Source organism: Dreissena polymorpha, unplaced genomic scaffold, assembly GCF_020536995.1.
Source record: "Dreissena polymorpha isolate Duluth1 unplaced genomic scaffold, UMN_Dpol_1.0 chrUn013, whole genome shotgun sequence".
In the NCBI taxonomy this organism is placed as follows: Eukaryota; Metazoa; Mollusca; class Bivalvia; order Myida; family Dreissenidae; genus Dreissena; species Dreissena polymorpha.
This window is the reverse complement of record NW_026273327.1, coordinates 413,392-436,160: the sequence shown is the minus strand read 5'-3', so window position 1 is coordinate 436,160 and position 22,769 is coordinate 413,392. Positions and strand designations below refer to the sequence as shown.

At 34.5% G+C, this 22,769-nt stretch overlaps 1 protein-coding gene across 1 annotated transcript in view; it reads left to right on the top strand.

Moving 5' to 3' along the window:
* Nucleotides 1–17,200, top strand: part of LOC127863529 (calreticulin-like) — a 47,242-nt gene extending 30,042 nt beyond the window's left edge. The window contains exon 3 of the mRNA XM_052403071.1: nt 17,039–17,200. Coding sequence (XP_052259031.1) covers nt 17,039–17,200 — 162 coding nt within the window. The remainder of the gene's footprint in view (nt 1–17,038) is intronic.
* The last annotated feature ends 5,569 nt before the right edge of the window (nt 17,201–22,769 follow it).

Sequence of the window (22,769 nt, the reverse complement as noted above, 5' to 3'; positions counted from 1 at the left end):
TCACTGTTCGGTTATTATTCGGTTAAAATATGGAGCAAGAAACAAGTTTCAATTTTCGTATCCAGTTGCAAAACAAGGTCTGAATAGTTTGTACGTGTTCCGATAAATGTGACCTATATACATATTTCAATATGCTTCACAAACTGATCGAAACATACACCACTTAAACATAATCAATACCCACGTCAGCACTATATTTTCCGGATTTGATGAAGCGTAAAAAGAAGACTATTTAAAAACAATGTGATTGGATAAGCTTTGATATTCGCTTACAAACGGAGACACATACTTACAGATTCTGCTCTCCGGATCTTACTTATATTTATAAGCCATTATTTGAGAACCATTTTACTTAAACCATGGTAAATCATTATTCAAGTATGATAAATACATGGATCTGAAAATGAAAAATGTGTATCAAAAGCATCAATCAAACTTTTGTTATCCAGGACATACATATATTTTTTATATGATTAAGGTCTGTCTCGTGCAAAATGGCATAATAAGTATTAATATATGGTGGCTAAATTGTCAAGTTCTCAACAAGTGTTCAGCAAAATTAATTGTTACTATAAAGGTATTGATAACTGATGTGTCTAACAGTTTGTTGGGGGCGTTCGCTACATTGTAAACGCCACATCTATTACATATATGAATCTGTTTGTATGCGTGTTTTTGCCGTCTTTTTAAAACATGTTTTGCGATATATGTATTATGACCTGTTGAATGGTGGCCTAAGTACACTTATTCAACATATGTAATTTGCTTAATCACTATACTACATTACATTTGACAATTTTGTTTAATATTACTATTATAGAACTAAAACTCATCTTGATTATATTACAGTGATTTAAAAAAAAACTGTACGTCATGATAACACATGCATATATAACGTCAATGCAGTAGGACAAAATATAACGGGATATATATATATATATATATATATATATATATATATATATATATATAAGAGTTACATTAGCAAATGGAGTGTCTTGTTGTTATAAACTTAAACATATGCACATTAATTATTGACCAATTGGGTTTTATCGTTATCGTGAGCATATGGCAGCACTTGCTATGAAAATGCATATACAATGTAAAACAAAAATCATTTCGTGTTTTCATGTCTCTGAAAATGCTTATTAACACGACGTTGATGATAAATATAAAGAGGAAAAACGTAAAAAATAAGTAAAATATTGATAAACAGATGCAATGAAAATGGACACTCATATACAAATTACTCAAAAGCAGTTGCCTGTATGTATGTAACAACTTATTCTGAGCTAAGTTTATGTAAGATTATGTAAGCATTTTAAACGGTTTTATTTTTTTAATTGAAAGTTCCAATGCACTGACGGTAACAATAATAATTATTCAAATAATGTTTCTGGACTTACATTATTATCTTCGATGCAGTATAACAAAAGTTGATCCTCATTATTTAGAACGTCATAGGACAGCTATTTGATTTAACGTCGCATAATAGAGCGTGTTATTAGGGGTTCTGTGTGATGTCATGTTTAATCCTGATAAGGCAATTAAAAACTCAACTGTGAAACACAATTATGAAATACCACGAGAAAATGATCACATTATCGCAGCAGTTTGCACAAAGCATTTACCATACAATGACATGTTCGTCTTAAATATGTATTTGTTATTTAAACAAATGCCGTGCACGTTGTTTAAGGTGCGAGAAGGAGAGGTTTATGTTAACACGTTTTTACCTTTGACGTACATTGCTGTTAAATTATAGCATATTTTATAATATTTATTTGGTATATTATCATTAAACTTTAACATAATATTTTAAACTATTGCTCAATTTTCGATATCAGAATATATACTCTTTACACTTTTTCAATTTTATTCCCCCGTCACGTACCACTGGTGTTTTGTCTGCGTTTCTACCTCGACCAAGGAATCGCAAGGAAAGCCTACGTGACTGTGAGCTCGACGAATGAATGAGTGGAACAAATCGCAATGACAATCTTGGAGAATGTGAGATCGTCTTGATAATGAATGAAAGGACACGCAAGGACAGCGGTGTAGACTGTGCGATCGTCATGAGAACGCATGAACGGACTCGCAAGGACAGTCTTTGATATAGTGAGGTCATCGTAATTACGCATGGAAGGACTAGAAAAGACATCTACGGAAACTGTGAGGTCGTCGTAACAACGCATGAAAGGACTCGTAAGGACAGCCATAGATACTGTGAGGACGTCATTAGGATGAATGAAACGACTCGCAAGGAGAGCCTTGCGGACTGTTAGGTCACCGTGCTAACGCATAAATTTGACACACAATGACACCCATGGAAAATTCGAGGTGGTCGTTATAACGCATGGCAAGACGAGACTTGGATAATATGAGGTCGTCGTGATAACGCATGAAAAAACTATTCAAAACAGCCAAGGTGACTGTGATGTCGTCATGTGAACGCATGGGGGCGCTAAAGGAGAGTCTTGGTGGTTGTGAGATAAGCGTGATAACGCATTAAATAACTCGCAGATGCGCCTACAAGACAGTGAGGCCGACATAAAAACGTATTAAAGGACCCACAAGGGCAGCCTTGGAGACGGTAAAGTTTTCGTGAGAAAACATGAAATGACTCGCAAAAACAGCCTTGGTGAAAGTGAGGTCGTCGTGAGAAAACATAAAAGGACTCACAAGAAGAGAATTAGACACGGTAAGGTCGTTTTAAAAAAAATATTGAAAGGACTCGCGAGAACAATAACTTAGTATGTGAATTAGTTGGTAGAAGGCATTAAAAGACTCGCAAGGGCAGCATCGGACACTGTGAAGTCGTCGTGAGAACGAATGAAAACACTCACATTGAGAGCATTTGGGACTGTGAAGTCGTCGATATATCGCATGATATGCCTATCAAGAACAGCTTATGAGACTTTGAGGTATTCGTGGGAACGCAAGAAAAGACTCGAAAGGAAAGCCTTGGATAATGTGAGGTCGTCGTGAGAACGCATGAAAGCACTCATAAGAAGATCCTTCTAGAATGTGAGGTCGTCGTGAGAACGCATAAAAGGACTCGCGTAAACAACCTAGGAGACTGAGAGGTCGTCTCGAGAATGCATGAAAATACTCCTAATGAGAGCAGAGGAGACTGTGATGTCGTCCTGACAACGCATGCAAGGACTCGCAAGGAAAGCCTTGAATATGGTGAGGTTGTTGTGATAACGCATGTAAGGACTCGCAATGATAACCCTTGGACAATGTGAGGGCGTCATGATAACGGATAACATGACTCGCAAGGAGAGTCTTGGAGACTGTGAGGTCCTTTTTTGAACACATACAAGGACTCGCGTGGACAGCCTAGGGTACTGTGAGGTCGTCGTGAGCAGGCATGAAAAGACTCACAATAAGAGCCTTGGAGTTTGAGCGGTACTTGTGAGAACGCATGAAACGATTCGCTAGAAAAGCCTAGGAGACTTAAGGTCGTCGTTGGAACGCATGAAAAGACTCCTCCCAAGGAAAGCCTTGTAAACAGTGAGGTCTTCGTGACAACGTATGAAAAGACAATGAGAGCCTTGGAGGCTATGCTGGCGTCGTTAGAACGACAGCCTTGTAGACTGTGAGTTCGTCGAGAGAACAAACGCATAAAATGACTCGCATGGAGAGCCTAGGTGACGTTGAGTTCGTCAATGAAAAAGCATGCAAATGGTGACCAAACATCAAGAAGGTCATAGTTGTCAAAGTTAACGCCGATCCTTTTCCATAATGGCCAATTTGTCAAAATCCGTATGGTTGCTAGGACGTAAACAACGCAGCAGATGTGGGCAGTAGAATATATGTACTAGAGTCCCCTAGGTTAAGTCGAGAATCGGTACATTGACATCCGGTGAACCTGGTCCTATACATATGCGTCACCACTAAGTATATGGGTTTTCTAAATCCTGTTTGTTTTAGAGCCGTCCAATTACAAACGCCGAGTCGTAGAAGATTCGCCATAAATGGTATAATGCCGCCATGACATCCTTCAAGATTGACGCGTGACCGAAGGTCAATCGAAGAATAAACGTTTTTAAGGCGAGCAGAACGAGGTGTGAACGTCGCTTTCACACAAAACAAACATAAAGCAGGTGTCGGTTGCTATGTTCGACATGATAGTTATTTCGTTAGCTCAAACCATAATAGGTGTTGTCAGTCGAATATGGGTTTTTCACAAAAAACGACTGTGTTTGTCGCTGTAAGGAGTCCAGTCTGATGTGAGGGCTTATTATTATATGACATAAGGAGATCTTGAACAATAGAAAACAAATGATAAAGTTTCAATAATATAAGCATGTAACACTTAACTACTTGTTTATCATTCAAATACAGGGCAACACTGCAATTTTAAAATATAAATGCTGCTTAAGTTAAGTTTCTTCTGAAAATGAGTCATCACATCATCATCATCATCAAAATTTCTCGAGAACATGATTATTTCGCATACTATTCACATTAAACTGAGTATAAAAGAAAACCGATACTTGAGTTTGCACAATTTTAGTTTTGAAAAGGTTTTTCGGTGACTTTACATTTAATACTAATGTTCTAATCAAGTTTTAAAAAATAAAACATTGTAATGTTATCATGTAGTTTGTATTTCCTAATGAATAACAGTATTTTAGAACAACATACAGTGATGGAACAGTTTCAAGATAAATAGACAAGTACGAAATTCTAACTTCGTAATATATATGGCTTTAAATCTCTGAAAACGACTTACAGATCCGTCAGATTAGGCCATCCAATGAAAGCATCGTCGGGGAGGAATTCTATCGTGTTTTGCGATAAATCCCTAGAAAAACAAAATCAACTGCAATACAAAAGTGGTGGTGGTGGTGGTGGTGGTGGGGTGGTGGTGATGGTGGTGATGGTGGTGGTGGTTGTAGTGGTGGCGGTGGTGGTCGCGGTGGTGGTGGTGGTAGTCGTGGTGGTTGTGGTTGTGGCGTTGGTGGCGATGATTACGGTGGTTGTGGTGGTGGTGGTGGTTGTTGTGGTCGTGTTCGTGTCGTTGTGTTCGTGGTGTTCGTGGTGGTTTAAATTATCACACTTGCAGTTTGTTTAGTTAAGGGAAATTATTTGACCAATTTTAACTTAACATTCAATTATCTTTCAGAATATTTGTAACGCTAAGTGTTACAGTAAATAATGAAATATATCGATTTTATGTCCAAACATCGATACGAATGGTATCTGTATGACACTTTGTTAGAGAGAAACAGAGAAATAGAGGCATATATGTACCACATAAAACAGTAAAAACGTGTTCCGGTACTTACAAGGCGGTAGCGTTGGACAGAGAAAGGGGTATGGTTGACAGTAGTTGTCTCCTGCAATCTACGTGAAGTCCATTGCATGTACACTTTTCTGGGCACTGGCCTCTCGTGATATCCGTCCACAGCGAAAGAATCATCGCAAACATGCACAAGAGGTACGTAAAAATCATAGTCGGAGGTCGGACCTGAAAGAAAATCAGTATTGCTTGGTTTCAGATGTTACCAATATTTTTAATTATCTACACTAGTATGGTCAGCTTATTTACACAATGTTTTTATTTATTTCAAAGATTTAAGCACATGTGACCAGGTAAAGCGATAACCAATGTGTTGCCAATGATGCAACGTCTCCACTTGTAAGTGCACATGAAGTGCAAACATATAGATTGGGCTATAAAGTTTATTATTGCATAAACTAAATCTATATTTCACTCTGGCGAAGTGCAGTAAGTTGGCAGAAGGAGGGTTTGAACTGGAGAAATCGTGTATTAACAAAGTGATTCCCGTGCCGTTCAAGCCCTGTTAAGTGTTTTCATGTCCATAATCTGCTCCATGCGCAGTTACTTCCCATTTTTTCATTGGAATTTGGATACAATTAAGTTATTATGCTGTAAATGTAAGTGTTTTTGTACCTTTAACGTTCCTCTTGTATGCTTGAAATGCTAAAGTGACAATATGTTGGCAGGATTAATTTTTATCAAATTATGTTTCAACAAAATAAGATAGACCTGTACGACAGAAACATCTATGAAAACAATGACTTATTCTGACGATATATTTATCCGTCACGACCAGTAAATTCCAAAATAATTCCACATTTTTTGCTTTGCGCGGCTGCATTCTAACTTTGCATTTATCCACTGTTTAAACACATTTTGAATCGTAAACTGCCTATCCAAAGGTAAATCCTTGTCAATTCGAATGATGACCGAGTTAGGCATATGAAAAACACAACCTTGAACTGTATGGCGTCATATGAAATAATCGAAGTATTTTGTTGATGTCGAATGACTAAGACATATTGTTTTCAAAGTTTTTTTTACTTTATTTTGGTATGTGTGATTCGTTTATGCAATTATATAGCAAAAACACATTTTCTCGGAAATAATTATCTGCAGGCGCTCTAAAAATCCGTAGGAACGGATTTTTCGTGCGCCCGCAAATGATCATGCCCTCGAAAACGTGTATTATCCCTATAAACAAAAATATTTAAAATATGTATCAAGTATAGTACGAAGTTGATCAGGACTAAGTGGAAATACGAAAAACAGTAACGGAAGAAAAAATTCGACAACAGCAAATGTTGTTGCCTGTTTCCAGTAATTAGGAGAAGATATATCGTTGGTAATTGAGAATACGACGTATGCTATTCTCAAGTTCTATGTTTCACCACACAAATAGTATGCTGTTTATTGTAAGATACGGGTTATTTCCAAACAGATTTTTCCAAAGAAATGTGTACCGCTGACTAAGAAGAACTAAAAGGTTGACAGTTTCAATTTTTAGACACGATAAAAGAGGACTTTTCACTAGTGCTTTTCGGAATTGGTCGTTATTTAGAAATTGGAAACGAAGGTAAAATCTTGCGAATCTTTTCAATATTGAATGTTTCAGATGTTGTTTAAGATTTTCGCCAAAGAGACTGTAAAAGAAGACACCGCTGCAAGTATTGCGAAAGGGCATTTTACTCTTGTAAAGCTGTTTGAAGAAATGAGCATTTGTATGATTCACTTTTTGCCTAAATAATAATAACGGATTTGTTGTTTCTAAGGTTATAAAATGACCTTTTGAAAGATATTTGCGACATATGCTGCGTTTTACCTTGTAATATGAAATACATGTAAGTTGTTTTTTCCTGCTTTTGAATTAAACGTGTTTTGAAACTTTCATTGTTTAATAGGCACTTCATATTATAAAATATAGCGGCACCGGTACATATTATGGCTGCGCCATTATGTACAGCTTATACTTATGTTATTAATTCGTTCGAGAAGTTTCTCCAGACTGCGTTACGAAATTAAAGAAGCTATCGGAAAAAATAAATATACATGTTGTTTAGATAAGACATGGAATAGGCTGTTTCGGAGACCTAAAAACGCCTATTATTCGCCATGCTTTTTTATATATACAGATTTCATTTGTAAGTATTTTAAAGAAACACTCATAGTTTTCAGGAATACTGATAAAACACATAATTTAAAGCCCATAAACGAAAGCTGTGTTGAAGTTCAGATTTACTTTTTGTTATCCAAATTCTGACAAAATTGTGTTCCAAAAATATCATTTTGGCCAAGGCTCGAAGATTACTAGCGGAGCAGATATATGCATTGTTGAGCTTTTTACCGTGGCACGCAATTTGCTAAATTAATCAACCCAGAATACAAGCATTTTAAAGTGTGAATCTATCGACCTCTTAAACATTAAAAAAAACGTTTGCATCGAGTTTCAAATAACAATTTTTAAGTGTCTCGTGGAGTTGAAATAGTACGTAAATGTAAAGGAATACATAACTGCCAACGGAAAAACATTTCGAAACAGAAATATCGCAAACACAAGTATCATATTTCTTGCAGATTTGCTTCCTTGTGATAAAGCATGCGATAAAAGTCTTATCTTCTATTAAAACTTGATTTGTGTTGCTTACAAAATGCCTTTTTTCACTATGAACTTTATTAGCAAAGCTGGTGCTCCCATGACATTAAACGCATTAGAACCATTTTCGCATGACGCGGCTATGAAAGTGTGATTAAAATGTGTCGAAAGAAAACTGCGTGTAAATCAAATATTAAGATACAATATTTCGTTGGTGAAATAATACGCTAATAATAAGGCATGTTAGGACACATGTGATGTGCACTCCCGTAGTATAATTTTTATCTACTGTGGTTTGAAAATGAAAACATTCATTTAATTCGGTGAATATGCGACTAACAAATGAAAAACAACACAATAGTTTAATATAATTATTTAGAAACGTAAATAGCAAACTTTATTTCAAAGTTAGCATTTACGCCGACTACCATTTAAAAAGCATTTCTTAATATGTTAAGCTGCTTTTTTTATATATTCGGTTAAAGCGATTATAAAGCATTGATATTGTTGTCTATAGTATACCTGTTGTCATTGGTGAACTCATGTTCAACGTTCTATGAATTTCGAATTGTGTATATAAACAAACTTAACCTCCTTCTATTGAGTTGTTAGCACCCATTAATACAAAAGATCACCGCTATTTGTTAAGAACAAAAGAACATTCCCAAGATATACCAAATTTAACCACGATGTAGTAGCATGCGCTATGAATGAGTTAACGAAACATTCCGCTATACTTGAGTATCAGCAGAAGTTTTATGTTACCGCATCTATTTATAGCCTCATATTACGAATGACTTTTGCTGAGCAAAAATACTACGTCATTAAGACGCAGCAGATAGTGGACTGTTTTAATCATTCATAAACATTCTCTTCCGCGACACGTATAAAACAAACATTTGTTTTCTATATACGCTCCGTTAAAAAATATTCCATTTAAAAAGATATTCACATTATATTTCGATTTGTGAATGTTTATAGTTGAAGAATTCAAACTTCTTGTATAAATTATACACGTCTTTCTCGCGCGGATGCGGCAAATGCGGCAGATTCGGCAGTTATCAGGTTCATCGCAGTTAAGAGCTAACTGACTTGAAATTGACATGATGCCTGGACGATGATCGCTCCGCCCATTTAATCACGTGGCTCAGCGGGTAGCGAACCTAGACAAGCTAACACCAAAATGGCTTCTTTGCCGAAAGACTGCATATAGATTTACGCGATATTCAAGATGATTTTTATGGACTTTTTGACACCATATAACACTTGTTAAAGGGTTTGTGTCATGTAGTTATTTTGCAAATGCAAACAAATATACGTTTATAGAGAACATCAGCTATTTATTACGGGGTTTTCGGTACATGAAACACGCTCTCATACGCTTGCACGCTTACCGAAATCGAACCTGTGACTACCTATAATGGTGGTATTAGCAATAAATTAACACTTCTCCAATGTTATTTACCCATGTTATTTACGAAAATATTAACAAAACATCCCCCCCGTGTATTTGACACGAAATAGCGCTTAAAACTGGGATATCTGTGAAGTTTTACGCGCTTTCTGACACCGAGTGGGTACCAAAATCGCACATGTTATTACGTATAAAAGTAATATTAATATAATTAAACATTGCTTATGGGACATTTATCAATCACTATAATTGAAAGTGCAAGGCAACACACTCAGTTTGGTCATTGTCTGATAGAAAGCAGCATTGTATGAAGGGGTATTCGGTAAAGCTACCAGTATCTCACGCTCGCGCAGGTATCGACTTCCCACAAGTTAACGCATTTATTATATCAGTAATAATAACTCATATACAATGGCATTTATCGATACGTTTTTATTTAAATGGAAACATAAAATCGTTTTCACTTGTTTCTGACACACAAAAACTCGATTTATAACGGGGATTCCGTTAAGTTACTCAAAGTGGGTATCAATATTCTCTGTTTTTCTACATGCACACGTGATATAATTCATACTTAATAATACGTAGTTATTGCTTACATGACATGTCCAGTTTTTGAAATAAATTAATGTTCTATAAGGGTGATCTCGGTAATTCTACACATTGAAGTTTCCACTCGCTCTTGTCAAGACCGCATTTCCGCGTTGGAAATGGTATATATTTAATTAATGTAACTTATCTTTCTGGAATTACATTAACCCTATTTACACCGTTTTTGCCGTATTTCATTTCAGATTTTTTTTTCAAACAAAATAAACTAAACTCGTTGAAAAAAAAGAGAATTAGGCATTCGATCTCCAAGTTTGGATTAAAAGCGTTCATTGGTGACACCATATGTCTGCACATGTGTAGATACCGTCATTAAGATAAGATATCAAGTGTCACCTTCTAATAACATGTATAATGGCAATCCAGTGCATTACTAGCATAGTAATAAAACACAGCATGAATTAGGCTTTATGTTGAGTTTTATTTCTCTTAAAGTAATGCAGATGAACATTGCTTCTATTAATCACCGAGTAACTGATAAAACTATTTTAAAAAACATGAACTATTATGTGATGATCAGATCAATAACAAAAACTATTTAAATCTGCTTGTTTATTCGAAAAAAAAGATATTGTCATTTTCTTTGACAGTTTTGACGTTCAGTTGTTCGTGGGGACGACCGCATGCATTTATACATCTCTTACACTTCTCAAGATCTCTTTTCGGCTTTGGCAACGATATAAATTCAATGCCACCAACTAATCGTTCAGGATATCGATTGTCCGAGTTACATAATCCCATTTTGAAAGCGTTTAACCATTTTTAATTCACGTTTTTTAAAGAGGAAAACAAAAGAAACTCGTTGAAATAAAAGTGAACCTAGACATAGCTTGTCTAGGAAAATGGCGGACAGTTCGTTGCTAACTAACGCGCCCGATTAATCGATCGCTGATTGGTAGATCAATTCTTAGATAAGGATTTGATTGACAGGCGGCGACATATCAATTGTTGGAACTAACATTAGTTGTTCACAAGCGAACAACTAACAACAGGACTTGTGCGTAAAGTTTCGTCCCAGATTAGCATTTGATGTCCGCATGGGCTAATCAGGGACGTCACTTTCCGACTTGATTGGATTTTCAGAAGAGATTTTAGAAGAGAATTACCTTTAAACGAACAATTCCATTAAAGCGAAATATGCCCCTGAATAGCTTATCTGGAACGATACTGTACGCACATGAACTAAGTCCCGTTATCCAAGAGCGAGGCTCCAATTGATTCAGACTGCAGCTGATAATAACTCCAGCAATATTGTGCAACTTGGTAAGATGATAAGTGATAGAAACCCGATCATCAATAATATTTCTTTCCGAAATAAACTTAATGTGGCAGAGCCATAAACTCAGCTTGAGTTTCAATTTCAGATGAAGAACCCTTTCGTAAATTGGAATCGCAATTGTACCAAATAATGCACCGGATAAGATACGCATAAAAACTGACGTATGACTTGCTTATTATTAGTACGAAAAACTGTGTATGAAAAACATGCTGTCGTAGTGGAGTTTGTAAGTTCACCGTAATATTAATCATAAACAGATTGTCGCCGTCCTACAAATACATAAAAATGTTTCGGAAAATTAATGCGCCAAAATAAAAGTATAAAGGCAGGGCTAACTAATCCTTGACATTGGAGACGAAAAGACAAGCAAGGAACATTGTTAATTTCCAGGTAAGTCACGTCGTGCAGATTTTAAGTCTCCGTCACCAATGTAACAAAAACAAATTTGAAGAAATCCATCTGACAGATATTTCGTCAAAATAACAACCAGTGGATTAAATAGTAACGCATATCAATGTATTTAGTGTATAAGAGTTTTACAACACAGGTTAATTAGACAAATGAAGTACCAGCTTAGACGCATTAAAAACACGTATAATCAAATCACATCGCAATATGAATTTACTTTAACTTAAAATACTTACATAATTAAGTAAAAGGTGGAACTTAAATATGCTACTGTTCCGTCTACTCAGATAATGGCCAACATACATATCACTTTGCAAAATGGCTCAGTGATCAGCGTTCAGTGGCGTAGTTAGAGATTGAATGACGACATCGATGTTTTCTATGTCCATGGCTTTTAACTAAATTTCGAGAGCAAAACCATTTTCAGATAAGAACTGTAAGAAATTTTTTGAAATCATCGAGTACTACATATATTATGAAACGAACTGCTCCTTACATTTCACCCATGTAAATAAGCGTCAACGGCAATATTATCATACTGACTTTTGTATATTTTAACATTCTTTTATTACTTGCTTTGGTCGAAAAATGTTCACGGAAGCATTTTATATTTGCGTTTGCTGTTGAATTATCGTACTTTGCGAATCGTAGTATATTTTAATATGAATGCGATTCAAAGCAACAAATACTGAAATTTCATTTCGGTATATTTTTATGAACCAAAGCTTATACTCTACTTTCAAAATATAAAAGAAAAGAATACTACTTTTCATAATATAATACTTAAACAATCATTTCAATTCGTACCAAATCTTGTAGAATTGTCTTGTGATGGCAGATATTTTTGTGAAAGCAACGAGCGTTCCGCGTAGAGATTGACACCAGGATCATGATGAAGTGCGTCAGTCAGTGTGTTTAATTCAGGGGAAAGAACCGCGTGATTCTTTCAGATGGGTTGAAGCTAGAGTTAGTTCCCTTGTTTTATTAAAAGCGTGTGAAGCATTCAAAAATTGCGTTTTAAACTAATTCTAATAACCAGAAATTCTGATTTAACAAGTATTGCCTACATAACACCCCCGTAGAAAATACCTTACCACCCTGGACATTATCTCCCAACCCGCCCAACCCCCCCCCCAACCCACCCCAACCCCAACCTCCCCCCCACACACACACACAGACGTTGACATCTGGTGCGTTGTATACTTACAACATAGATCATCTGTGTATTTTATGTCTATTAATATTTTACGCTGGTGTTTGCGTAATATTCAAATAAGGGAGATTATAATTCTTATCTTAAGAACATTTCAAATGCAATACAGAAACCTTACGATGCTGTATTTTTGAGCATATTGAATTTTAAGTATTCCGGGGAAAGAACCGCGTGCTTCTTTCAGGTGCGTTGAAACTAGAGTTAGTTCCCTTACTCTATTAAAAAGGTGTGAAACATTCATAAATTGCGTTTTAAACTAATTCTAATAGCCAGAAATTCTTACTTGACAAGTAATTCCTACATGATACTCCCGTAGAAAGTATAATAAAAATAATATTATAAATAATAATAAATAATAATAATGAAAATAAGTTATCAATAGTTATGAAACGTTGCCGGCCAACGCTTAGATTGCCTTCAGGGTGCAAAATCAACGAGGTTTTGAGGGGTTTACGCACGGGCTGGACATAATGTAATCAAACCGTTAAGAACTTAATTTTTGCAAACAGCTCAAGTTATTGAAATACATTTGCAAAAATCTATAATGCATAAAAGACAGTGTTCTTGCAGTTTGTGCCGATATCTTAATAATGTTATATCCTTGAATACGTCTTAAATCGGTGACAAAATGTCACGTTGCATGAAACTTAGCGTGTACAATAAATGCAGTATTAATGGAATTTTTGAACAAGAACACATTCCTATTAAATAAAGTAATTCTGATGTATTTTGCATTTCCATAGGTAACATTAAAATCGGTCGTTTGGTTAAAATCCAGAAATTATGTGTTTAAAAATCAATAATGTTAGAAGGTGGAACCCCAAACAGTCACTTGATTCCATACCCTTGTCTAATTTAAGATGTAACATTTAAGACAATGTTCACTGTCAGCAAGATACGACAAGAGCTTCCACATTTTGTTACTATTTAACAACGTTAAATAAATCCTTGTAGTACGGAGCGAAACAGAACATAGCTTTATTTGTTACACATGTCGCATAGTAAATGATACATTTATTGTGACAACAAGTGAGGATATACCGTAGTTTGCTCACAAGTGGTTAGCGTGTGGCTATGATATTAATTAGTGAAAACATCATTTTGAATGATAAATAATCATATTATAACGAACAATTTAATTTTATGAAAAAAAATCACTACCAAATATATATATAACAAGGTATGCAACTCAAAATCACCCCAAAATGGGGTGCATCACTTTGAACAGCCATATCTTTATCAATTGTGCAGCGATTTTCACGATCTTGGTCTTATTCAACGCAGAAATGAATTTTCTTTCTGGAAATGTATATGTCTTGCAATATTTTTACAAATGCTGGGTCAACTTTTAAGAAATAACACGATACACAACTCGCATGACCCAGTTGACAATGATCAAGTGTGCTGGTGTTCTGTTAAACTGGCGGATGTTTAAACATTTGTAGATGATATACTGTATATGTATGTATAAGGATATTATATTCTTAAACTTGATTAGAACACTGCTTACGTATACTTACACAAACGCATGTACGGTATGGAGCAGGATCACCTCGACCTGCACATACCCATGGACGAGGTAAATAAAGTATCATTATCGAAAAAACACTGGCGGAGATTGGACAGGGTGTTAATAATTGTCAGGAACTGCTATTGCTAGTAAATATGTATAATAGCTTATTTAACCAGAATAAAGGGAAATGTCAATATCCTGAAAAACCCGTTTGTTTTCATGCATATCTACAGCCTATCATAGCAGCATCTTTGTTACATATCAACGATTAAAATCACCATTGTATTGTGGATGCAAATACCATTAACTGCAGCAATATAAAATGTTGTTGTTGATATTTATTTAAGTTTAAGTTAATTTAATTATAGATATATATTCATTATTATACATTAGTATTTATTATTTATATTTTATTATATTTCACTTTAATGTTTCCTAATACAAACTTTTGCAAGAAAACTGTCACCATGGGAAGAAGGCTCCTTCCACTTATAAATATACGAAATGTCCTTTTTTACATATATGTAACACATCTCGGCTCGGTTACCAGTCAGTTTTAAAATCGAGTTGTGTCGTTCGGAATACGACACCCTCTCTTTATCACCTTAACGAACCCACTCGCGTGGAAAGATGGCGGAATTCAATATTTGTTAAACATTTACGTAGAATGGTCGTATGCATGTTTTATGTGAATATTGTTATATGTGTATGTATAACTATGTATGTGTGTATACGAATGAGACAATAATAAAGTTTGAATAAAGAATATATAATTGAGCAAGTCTTGCATTTTATAACAAAATAAATATAAATTATCACTGCCATATAAACAAACGCATTTATCACGGTTTCGACAAAATTAAGACGAGCGTGTGGAAATTTAAATTGACAACAATTACCCTGCTAAAATATAGCAAAATCCGTAAATAAGACATTCGGTTTACTTCAACTATAGGGCATTTTAAAACTGATAATTATTGCATTGTGCTGTTATATACAAATTGTCACGTCCATGTATGTTGTTTATGTGTGTATTGAACACCATAAACACTACCGTAATTTCTCTTAGTTGTTGGACATTCAAATTTATCGAACATTTCCTTTTTAGCCAAAATAATTCTTGTTCGTGATCCTAAATTTTAGGACATACGGATGTTTGTCCATTATTAAAGACTCTTAATTTTCGGGCAGTCAATTATACAGCTCTAAGTTAAGATCAGATTTTGGCCCTGTTTTCGCTTATCTGGACACCCTTCGATCATGTTTTTTACAACCGGGTTAAAGTTATAAAACTTGACAGAAAAATGTCAAAGGACAACGGGCCATTACAGTTTCGCTATTGGGCACATTACCAAGTAGATCTTTAATAAACATTAAACAATGGTTTCTTCCAACATCGTTTGAAATAATATCGTATTAAGAAAGCCAAATGCTTAATTTTTTTTACTTTTTATGCATAATTTCAGGTGATTGAAAGATGTTAAGTTGGTTTATTTTAAAGCAGAGAACGAAGAGTACAACAATATGAAATTAGTGTACATTGATATATTAATTCTATTTCAATCAAGTAATTGACAAACGAACATAGCATACTTGTATATACAGTTTCAGACACTTTTATAAATAATATTCGTATCTAAATTTTCGGACACGAAAACAATATTTTTATTGTCCAGAAACTTTAACTTCGGAATATAGTGCAAGCAGTTTATATTTGAATTGTTTGAACCATTAGTAAAATAAAAATTAAAAAATTGATACAACTTATTTTCCCTAAAATATAAATGACAAATATGGATAAACAATAAAAATTACATAAAGTAAATTGTGTTGATTACTCATTATTGAAATTTTGCAATGCCACGTATTAGTCAGCTGATTTAAACGATTATGTTACAAGATAGTGTACGGTATGCCAATATATTGTGAGACTAGAATACCTTATGGGGGAATGCAAATTAATGGTATATTTATTTATATTCACCAATTTAAGTAGAAAACTCTATTAATCAATAAGTTTTGATATAAGTCATTATAAAAAGGAGAGTCATCCGAATTCACTGCAAAAATGAGCTAAGTGAAAGCTTTATCGGTTGTTGAAGTTGTTCATGGTTATTGTTGTAATTGCTGTTGCAATTTAACAGTATCATTTACATGCGTTGTATAGTGTCGGTAGTATGAAACATTATAACTTTATATAAAAATAGATCATGTTGTGCAGTACGTGAAAAATGATATATGGGATTTTATTTTTATCGTCGTTGATGTTTCAGTTGTTGCTCATGACATTGTTGATAATGACGGCAATGTCAACGATGATAACGATGATAACGATCATAACAATGATGATGACGACGACGACAACGACGACGATGATGATGATGCTGATGAAACAGGATAATAATAATAATAATAATAATAATAATAATAATAATAATATTAATAATAATAAGATGATAATATTTATGATGATGAGGATGATGATGAGGAGGAGGAGGAGGATGATAATAATGATGATTTGACTGATGAAGAGGCGGAGGTTAAAGACCATGCTATTAATGATAATAACGACGGCGACGACGGCGACGTCAGCGACGACGTCGACAATGCTGATACAGATGCTGATGATGACGGCGATGATGATAACGTTGATGATAATGACAATGATGGTGATGACGATGGTGATGATGATGATAATGATGATTATGATGATGAGGAGGAGGACAATGTCGATGATGCTGAGAAGGAGGAGGACGAAAAGGAGGAAAAAGTGGAAAAGGAGGACAATGTGGAGGACAAGGAGGAGAACAAGGAGGAGAACGAGGATGAAGACAAGGAGGAGGACGAGAAGGAGGACGAGAAGGAGGACGATGAGTAGAAGGACGAGGAGGAAGAGGACGAGGAGGAGGACAAGGAGGAGGAAGAGGAGTAGGACGAGGAGGAGGACGAGGAGGAGGAGGACGAGGACGAGGAGGAGGACGAGGACGAAAATGACGAAAAAGACGACGACAAGAAGGACGACAATGATGATAATGATAATGACGAAGGGTACGACGACGACGACCCCTCCGACGTCGATCACGACCACGACGACGATGCTGATGATAGTGATGATAATGAAAGTGGTGCTGATGATGATGATGCTTCTGCTGTTGCTGCTGCTGTTGATGTCGATGGTGATGGTGATGATGATGATGATGATGATGATGCTGTTGTTCATGATGATGATGATGATAATGATGATGATTTTACTTGTGATGTACGTGACTGTCCGTCATGGGCAACTATGAGAGTAGGCAAACAATTGCTTGAGAGTGTCTGAATTGTATACAAATTCGTATTAAATCTATTGGTTATGAAATATTATATGTTAATAAAGACTGTCAAATTTAATTCAATGGGTCAAAAAATTAACATATTTATCGAGAAGCACGTTTATGTGTACGTTATGTTAATAAATACACGAACAAACGAGAGAAAAACTCCGATATGTATGACGTACCATGAGGATTTGAAGTCACAAATTCTTCCTTAGGAAGATTTATATCTTCCGTATGAACAAATAAATCTTTCTAAGGAAGATATAAATAAATCTTCCTAAGGAAGAATTATCGACTTATGACCCTTTTAGCCGCGTCATCTTAATTCTTCCTGTGAATTTCGAAATGTTATAGCCAATAAGGGTTCTGCTTAAAATAACAACCAATCAAAAAACGCGTTACATTTCACGCGCGCTATTATATCTCCTCTGAATTTTGAGGAATAATTCGTGACTATAGATCCTAATGGTACGTCATAGAATTAAGACGACGCGGCTAAAAGGGTCGTAAGTCACGAATTATTCCTTAGTAAAAATTAAATCTTCCTAAGGAAGATAATAATCTTCATAAAAATATAAATCTTCCTTAGAAAGAGGTAAATCTTCCTATGAAAAAAATCGTGATTTATGACCTTTTTAGGCGCGTCATCTTAATTCTTCCTGTGATTTTCGAATTCTTTCTTAGGAAGATTTAATTGTTGCTACAAATATTATAGCCAATCAGGGCTCTGCTACAAAATAACAACCAATCAAAATACGCGTTACATTTCACGCGCGCTATTAAATCTTCCTATGAATTCTGAATTTTTCCTAAGGAAGATCTAATTGTTCCTGCGAATATTATATCCAATCAGGGTCCGGAAATAACAGCCAATCAAAATCTTTTGATTTCATGCACGTTATTTAATCATCAATATTTTACAACATTGAAGATAGCAAATTGATATATTTATGAATTTATAAATGTTTACATTAATTCATTGCTTTACATTGTGTAGTCATGATCGCTTATTGTTATCAGAGCCGAACACGTCACATCAAAGGTATTTTGAAAGGTGTCTTTTCTAAACTCCTGGTCAAGAAAAACTTTGAGTACAGTTGTGAGTAACTCATTCGATCCCAATTATTATCGAGACATAAAATTAGTGCAATGATTCGCTTAACTGATTATATTCGTTGTAAAGTGTCTATATGCTTTAACGGACTTTCAATTGGGGTGGAAAAATATACGACGGTTAATACTATATTTGCTTTTAAAATATTTATAGTAAGCCACTTAGTGGGAAAAATTTAATTATTGTTAATTTGACGTGTGATGTTTAACTACATCAAAATTACAACCTTGTTATTTAAAGATATGCCTGTCTCAATTGCGTGCATTCCAAAAAAATCATAAATACCAGTAATAAAACATATCATTGTACTTACATAGTACGATCGACAGGATATATTATTTAATTCGCTCGAATTTATATAACAACTCTTAAACAACCTTAACACTCCTTGGTTACAAACCAAATGCGCAGTGTGCACCAAACCGTGACATTACCACGTGACCAGTTAGCTTGTAAGTTGTTGGCAAGAGACTCGTTTCTCATGGTACAAACGTAATGGGCTACTGCTTCAATGGATTGTCATTGTACTGCAGCTTCAGTAAGAAACAGAATAATCGCCTCACTATCGGTAAATATGACACAGTAAATAAAGGGTAAACGCCTAGTGTATATTTAAAGTAAGAATCACGCTAAAAAATATCGAATATTTCGTTAAATAAAGCTAACCCATAAAAAAATCATTGTTCCTTTGAGCAAAATTTCAACGTTAGATGTTGTCTGGTAGTATTGATTTAACGAGATACAAAATGCTCGTTTTAATTTTTTTTTTGGCCACAAATAATTCCATTTATATCTCCCGTGAAATATCCGAACATTTACGGGCGAACACGAGATTGGATACGGTAAGCGTCGGAAGCATGACGTAGCTCTCATGAATGATCATTCTGTGAAATCAAAATGAATTCTGGGTAACTGGAACTTAGCGAATGCGAAAATGGCTTGTATAAATTATGCAAATGAACGCAACCCGAATGTATCCGATCCTGACTCGAAAGCGAAAGTAGATTGCATCGTGGAACGATATTTAGATATTTAGATGCTTAAAACTTGCCGAATGCTTGTAATATAACGTTTTTACATCAATGTTACTTGTTTTTAGGGTCTTCCTATTGTAATTAACCATCGTATGGTACTACTTGTTGTCGAATGTTTTTATATAGCGTAATACAGTAGCCGTATGCATTGGTGAGCGTGATAGTGACTTTAAATGCACTTGCAAGTTTTTTTGAGTTGTCGATTACTAAATGAAACGTTCGCCAAAGGGCTAGTACTAACTACATGATAATTAAACACCGCCAGCGCTTCATTTAAACCACCCAGTTACACTTTCGTGCATGCAATAATACATTATATTGCTGTTGCATCCTTTTATCATTTGTCTCATTGCAATCTTCAAAATATTTGTTTTTAAACGAAATTGTTAAGCTTTTTGAAACATGATTTATCGCTTTTACACTGTACATACATTCTCGAAATCGAACATTATCATAAGATAATATTTATAACACTTTTTATTAATGTTAGTCCTCATTTAAAGTTTAACCCAATCAGTAGTATACACAAATAATTATAAAGATAGTGTTTTTTAACTCTATCTGATAGTTAGTAATTGCATAACTGTCTTTGTACACATAAACGTGGTGAATTTAGCATAAATCTGAAATGTATTAAAATAGATGACTTTGCTTGTATATTTTTAACGTAAGTAAATATTAATCCGTCTAGTGTCTTTGCTTTAATCATATGCCAAAGTGTAATTGTGCCTTGTGTTCAGACAAAACAGATCCACTAGGGGTCACCAGATAATACCAAACTAGGCTATGCTATTAGAGTTAACTTCATTACAGAATATAGGTCTGATACTTGATGAAACGGTTCATTGCAATATCATTATAATACGTATATGCCATTGCTTTCTTTTAAGTCAATTGCGATGCTCGCACCGTTACTTGTATTATTTAAAAATATAAACGAAATACGTTTTTTAATAATGCTTTGTTTCACTATATGTATATTGTATATTTTTTATTTGCAGTATACTGCGAATAAAACATCATCACTTTCATATAAATGATATATATTCCTTGTCTTAAAGTAACTTTAAATTCAAACTTGACTGATATAATAACAGTAACAACTGATGTAAATACGTTGAGTCATATCTTGAAACGTATTCACCGCTTTACCCGAATGATTTTAAATATCCCATACTTAGTAGCGATAAATTGTTTACCGTGTTTCTTAAAAAGGAAGAAGGAACATACCTTGTGTTGCAGTTCATACTCTTCATACCTGGCTGAATGTGTTTTAAGTTTGCAAATCATTAAGCATGAAGCCGAATTTGAAATGAGAATTGGTTTATGTTGCTGTCTAAAGGCGTAGTACATACAATAATAGACGACATGTTAAATAATGACTAATATATTGTAAAGTCGTGTTTTGAATATAAATTGATACTTTAATCGTGGCTGCATTTTATTAAATATAAATTACTATTGCGATTTTCTATACTCTTCTGCAGTAAATATCACTTAAATGGGACTTGTAAACGGTTTAATTAAATGACAATTTTCGAAAACATGTGTCCAAGATTCGAAAAAGAATGTAAACATTACATTTCAATACAGGGAAATAACGCTCCTTTAGAGAATAGCTACAACAATTGTTTCGCTTATTTTAAATCAGCAATACATCCCATAATCAACATTTGTTACAAATGTCCGCAACGCTTAGGAAATAGGGCGTTTAATAACAAATAATTTAAAATTCACTGTTGACTTGAAAAGCCTAAATGCTTTACACTTAAAAATAATCGTTTATAAAAACAATACAAAGATAACTATTGCTTTCCAAACTTGAAAGTAAGTTGTGGGCATGAAGGTAAAGACAGTAGGTGGGTATCGCCGACCAAACTTTTGTTTACTTAAACAAACCAAAAATAATGATCTTTAACCTTTGAATCTTCCTCCAGAAAATGTTATGACAATGTCTCTTGAGGCTTCCACTGTTATTGTACTTCCTTGTGAACATTTATTTGTACTGAAACTTTCTCTACATAAGTTCTGATATATTGTCTTAAGTATGTTACAACATTTGTTCTATTTCCACAGATATAAATGTAATAAGAAATTGTCCTACATTATGTGACTGTACTAGTTCTAAATATATATATGGTCCAGTTGGACATGTTATTACTGGGGACCTTAATTTCATTCAAAATAAAAACCTAAGAAATTTGCTACGCAGAGGCCCTAAGTACAGACAGCCTATTCCTGTTGATTTTGATGACTGCATTAAGAATATCGTAACATCCTTACATGATTATTGCACTAAATGGTGCAGGAAGGAAAATGCTGAAATTACTGCACTCAATGATTGGAAAACAAAAATATTTAGTATGGCCATGAATAAAATATGTTTTTATGATACACATCCTTTGGCCCTACCACATTCACCTAAATTTAATAAACAAAATCTCTGAAAATTGCTTGAAGACTTAAAATCTAAATTCGTCTTAGTTCCTGCTGATAAGGCTGCTAATAATGTTATCATAATATGACGAGTGTTTTATGTTCAAACTATTTCACAAGAACTTTCACAAACTACATCATATTGTGAGTACAATAAGCAACCTAATGAAATTATTACCGACCATATTGCCCAATGCATAAAGTTAAATGTAATAGTCAATATTACTGACAAGAAATTGCCATCACTTTACTGGATACCTAAATTACATAAGACGCCATATAAAAGTCGTTTTATCGCTAATTCAGTGTCTTGTACCACCAAACAATTATCAGTGTATCTTACATCTGCATTGAGTGCTATTAGATATCATATAGCTAAATTTTGTAATAAAGTTTATGAAAATAGTAATATTAACCTATTTTGGTCAATAAAAAACACCTTAGAAGTTATTGATAAAATTGAAAATAAAAAATATAAGGTGTCACAGGTAAGTACTTATGATTTTTCGACACTATATACAACGCTTCCTCACGCTTTAAAAA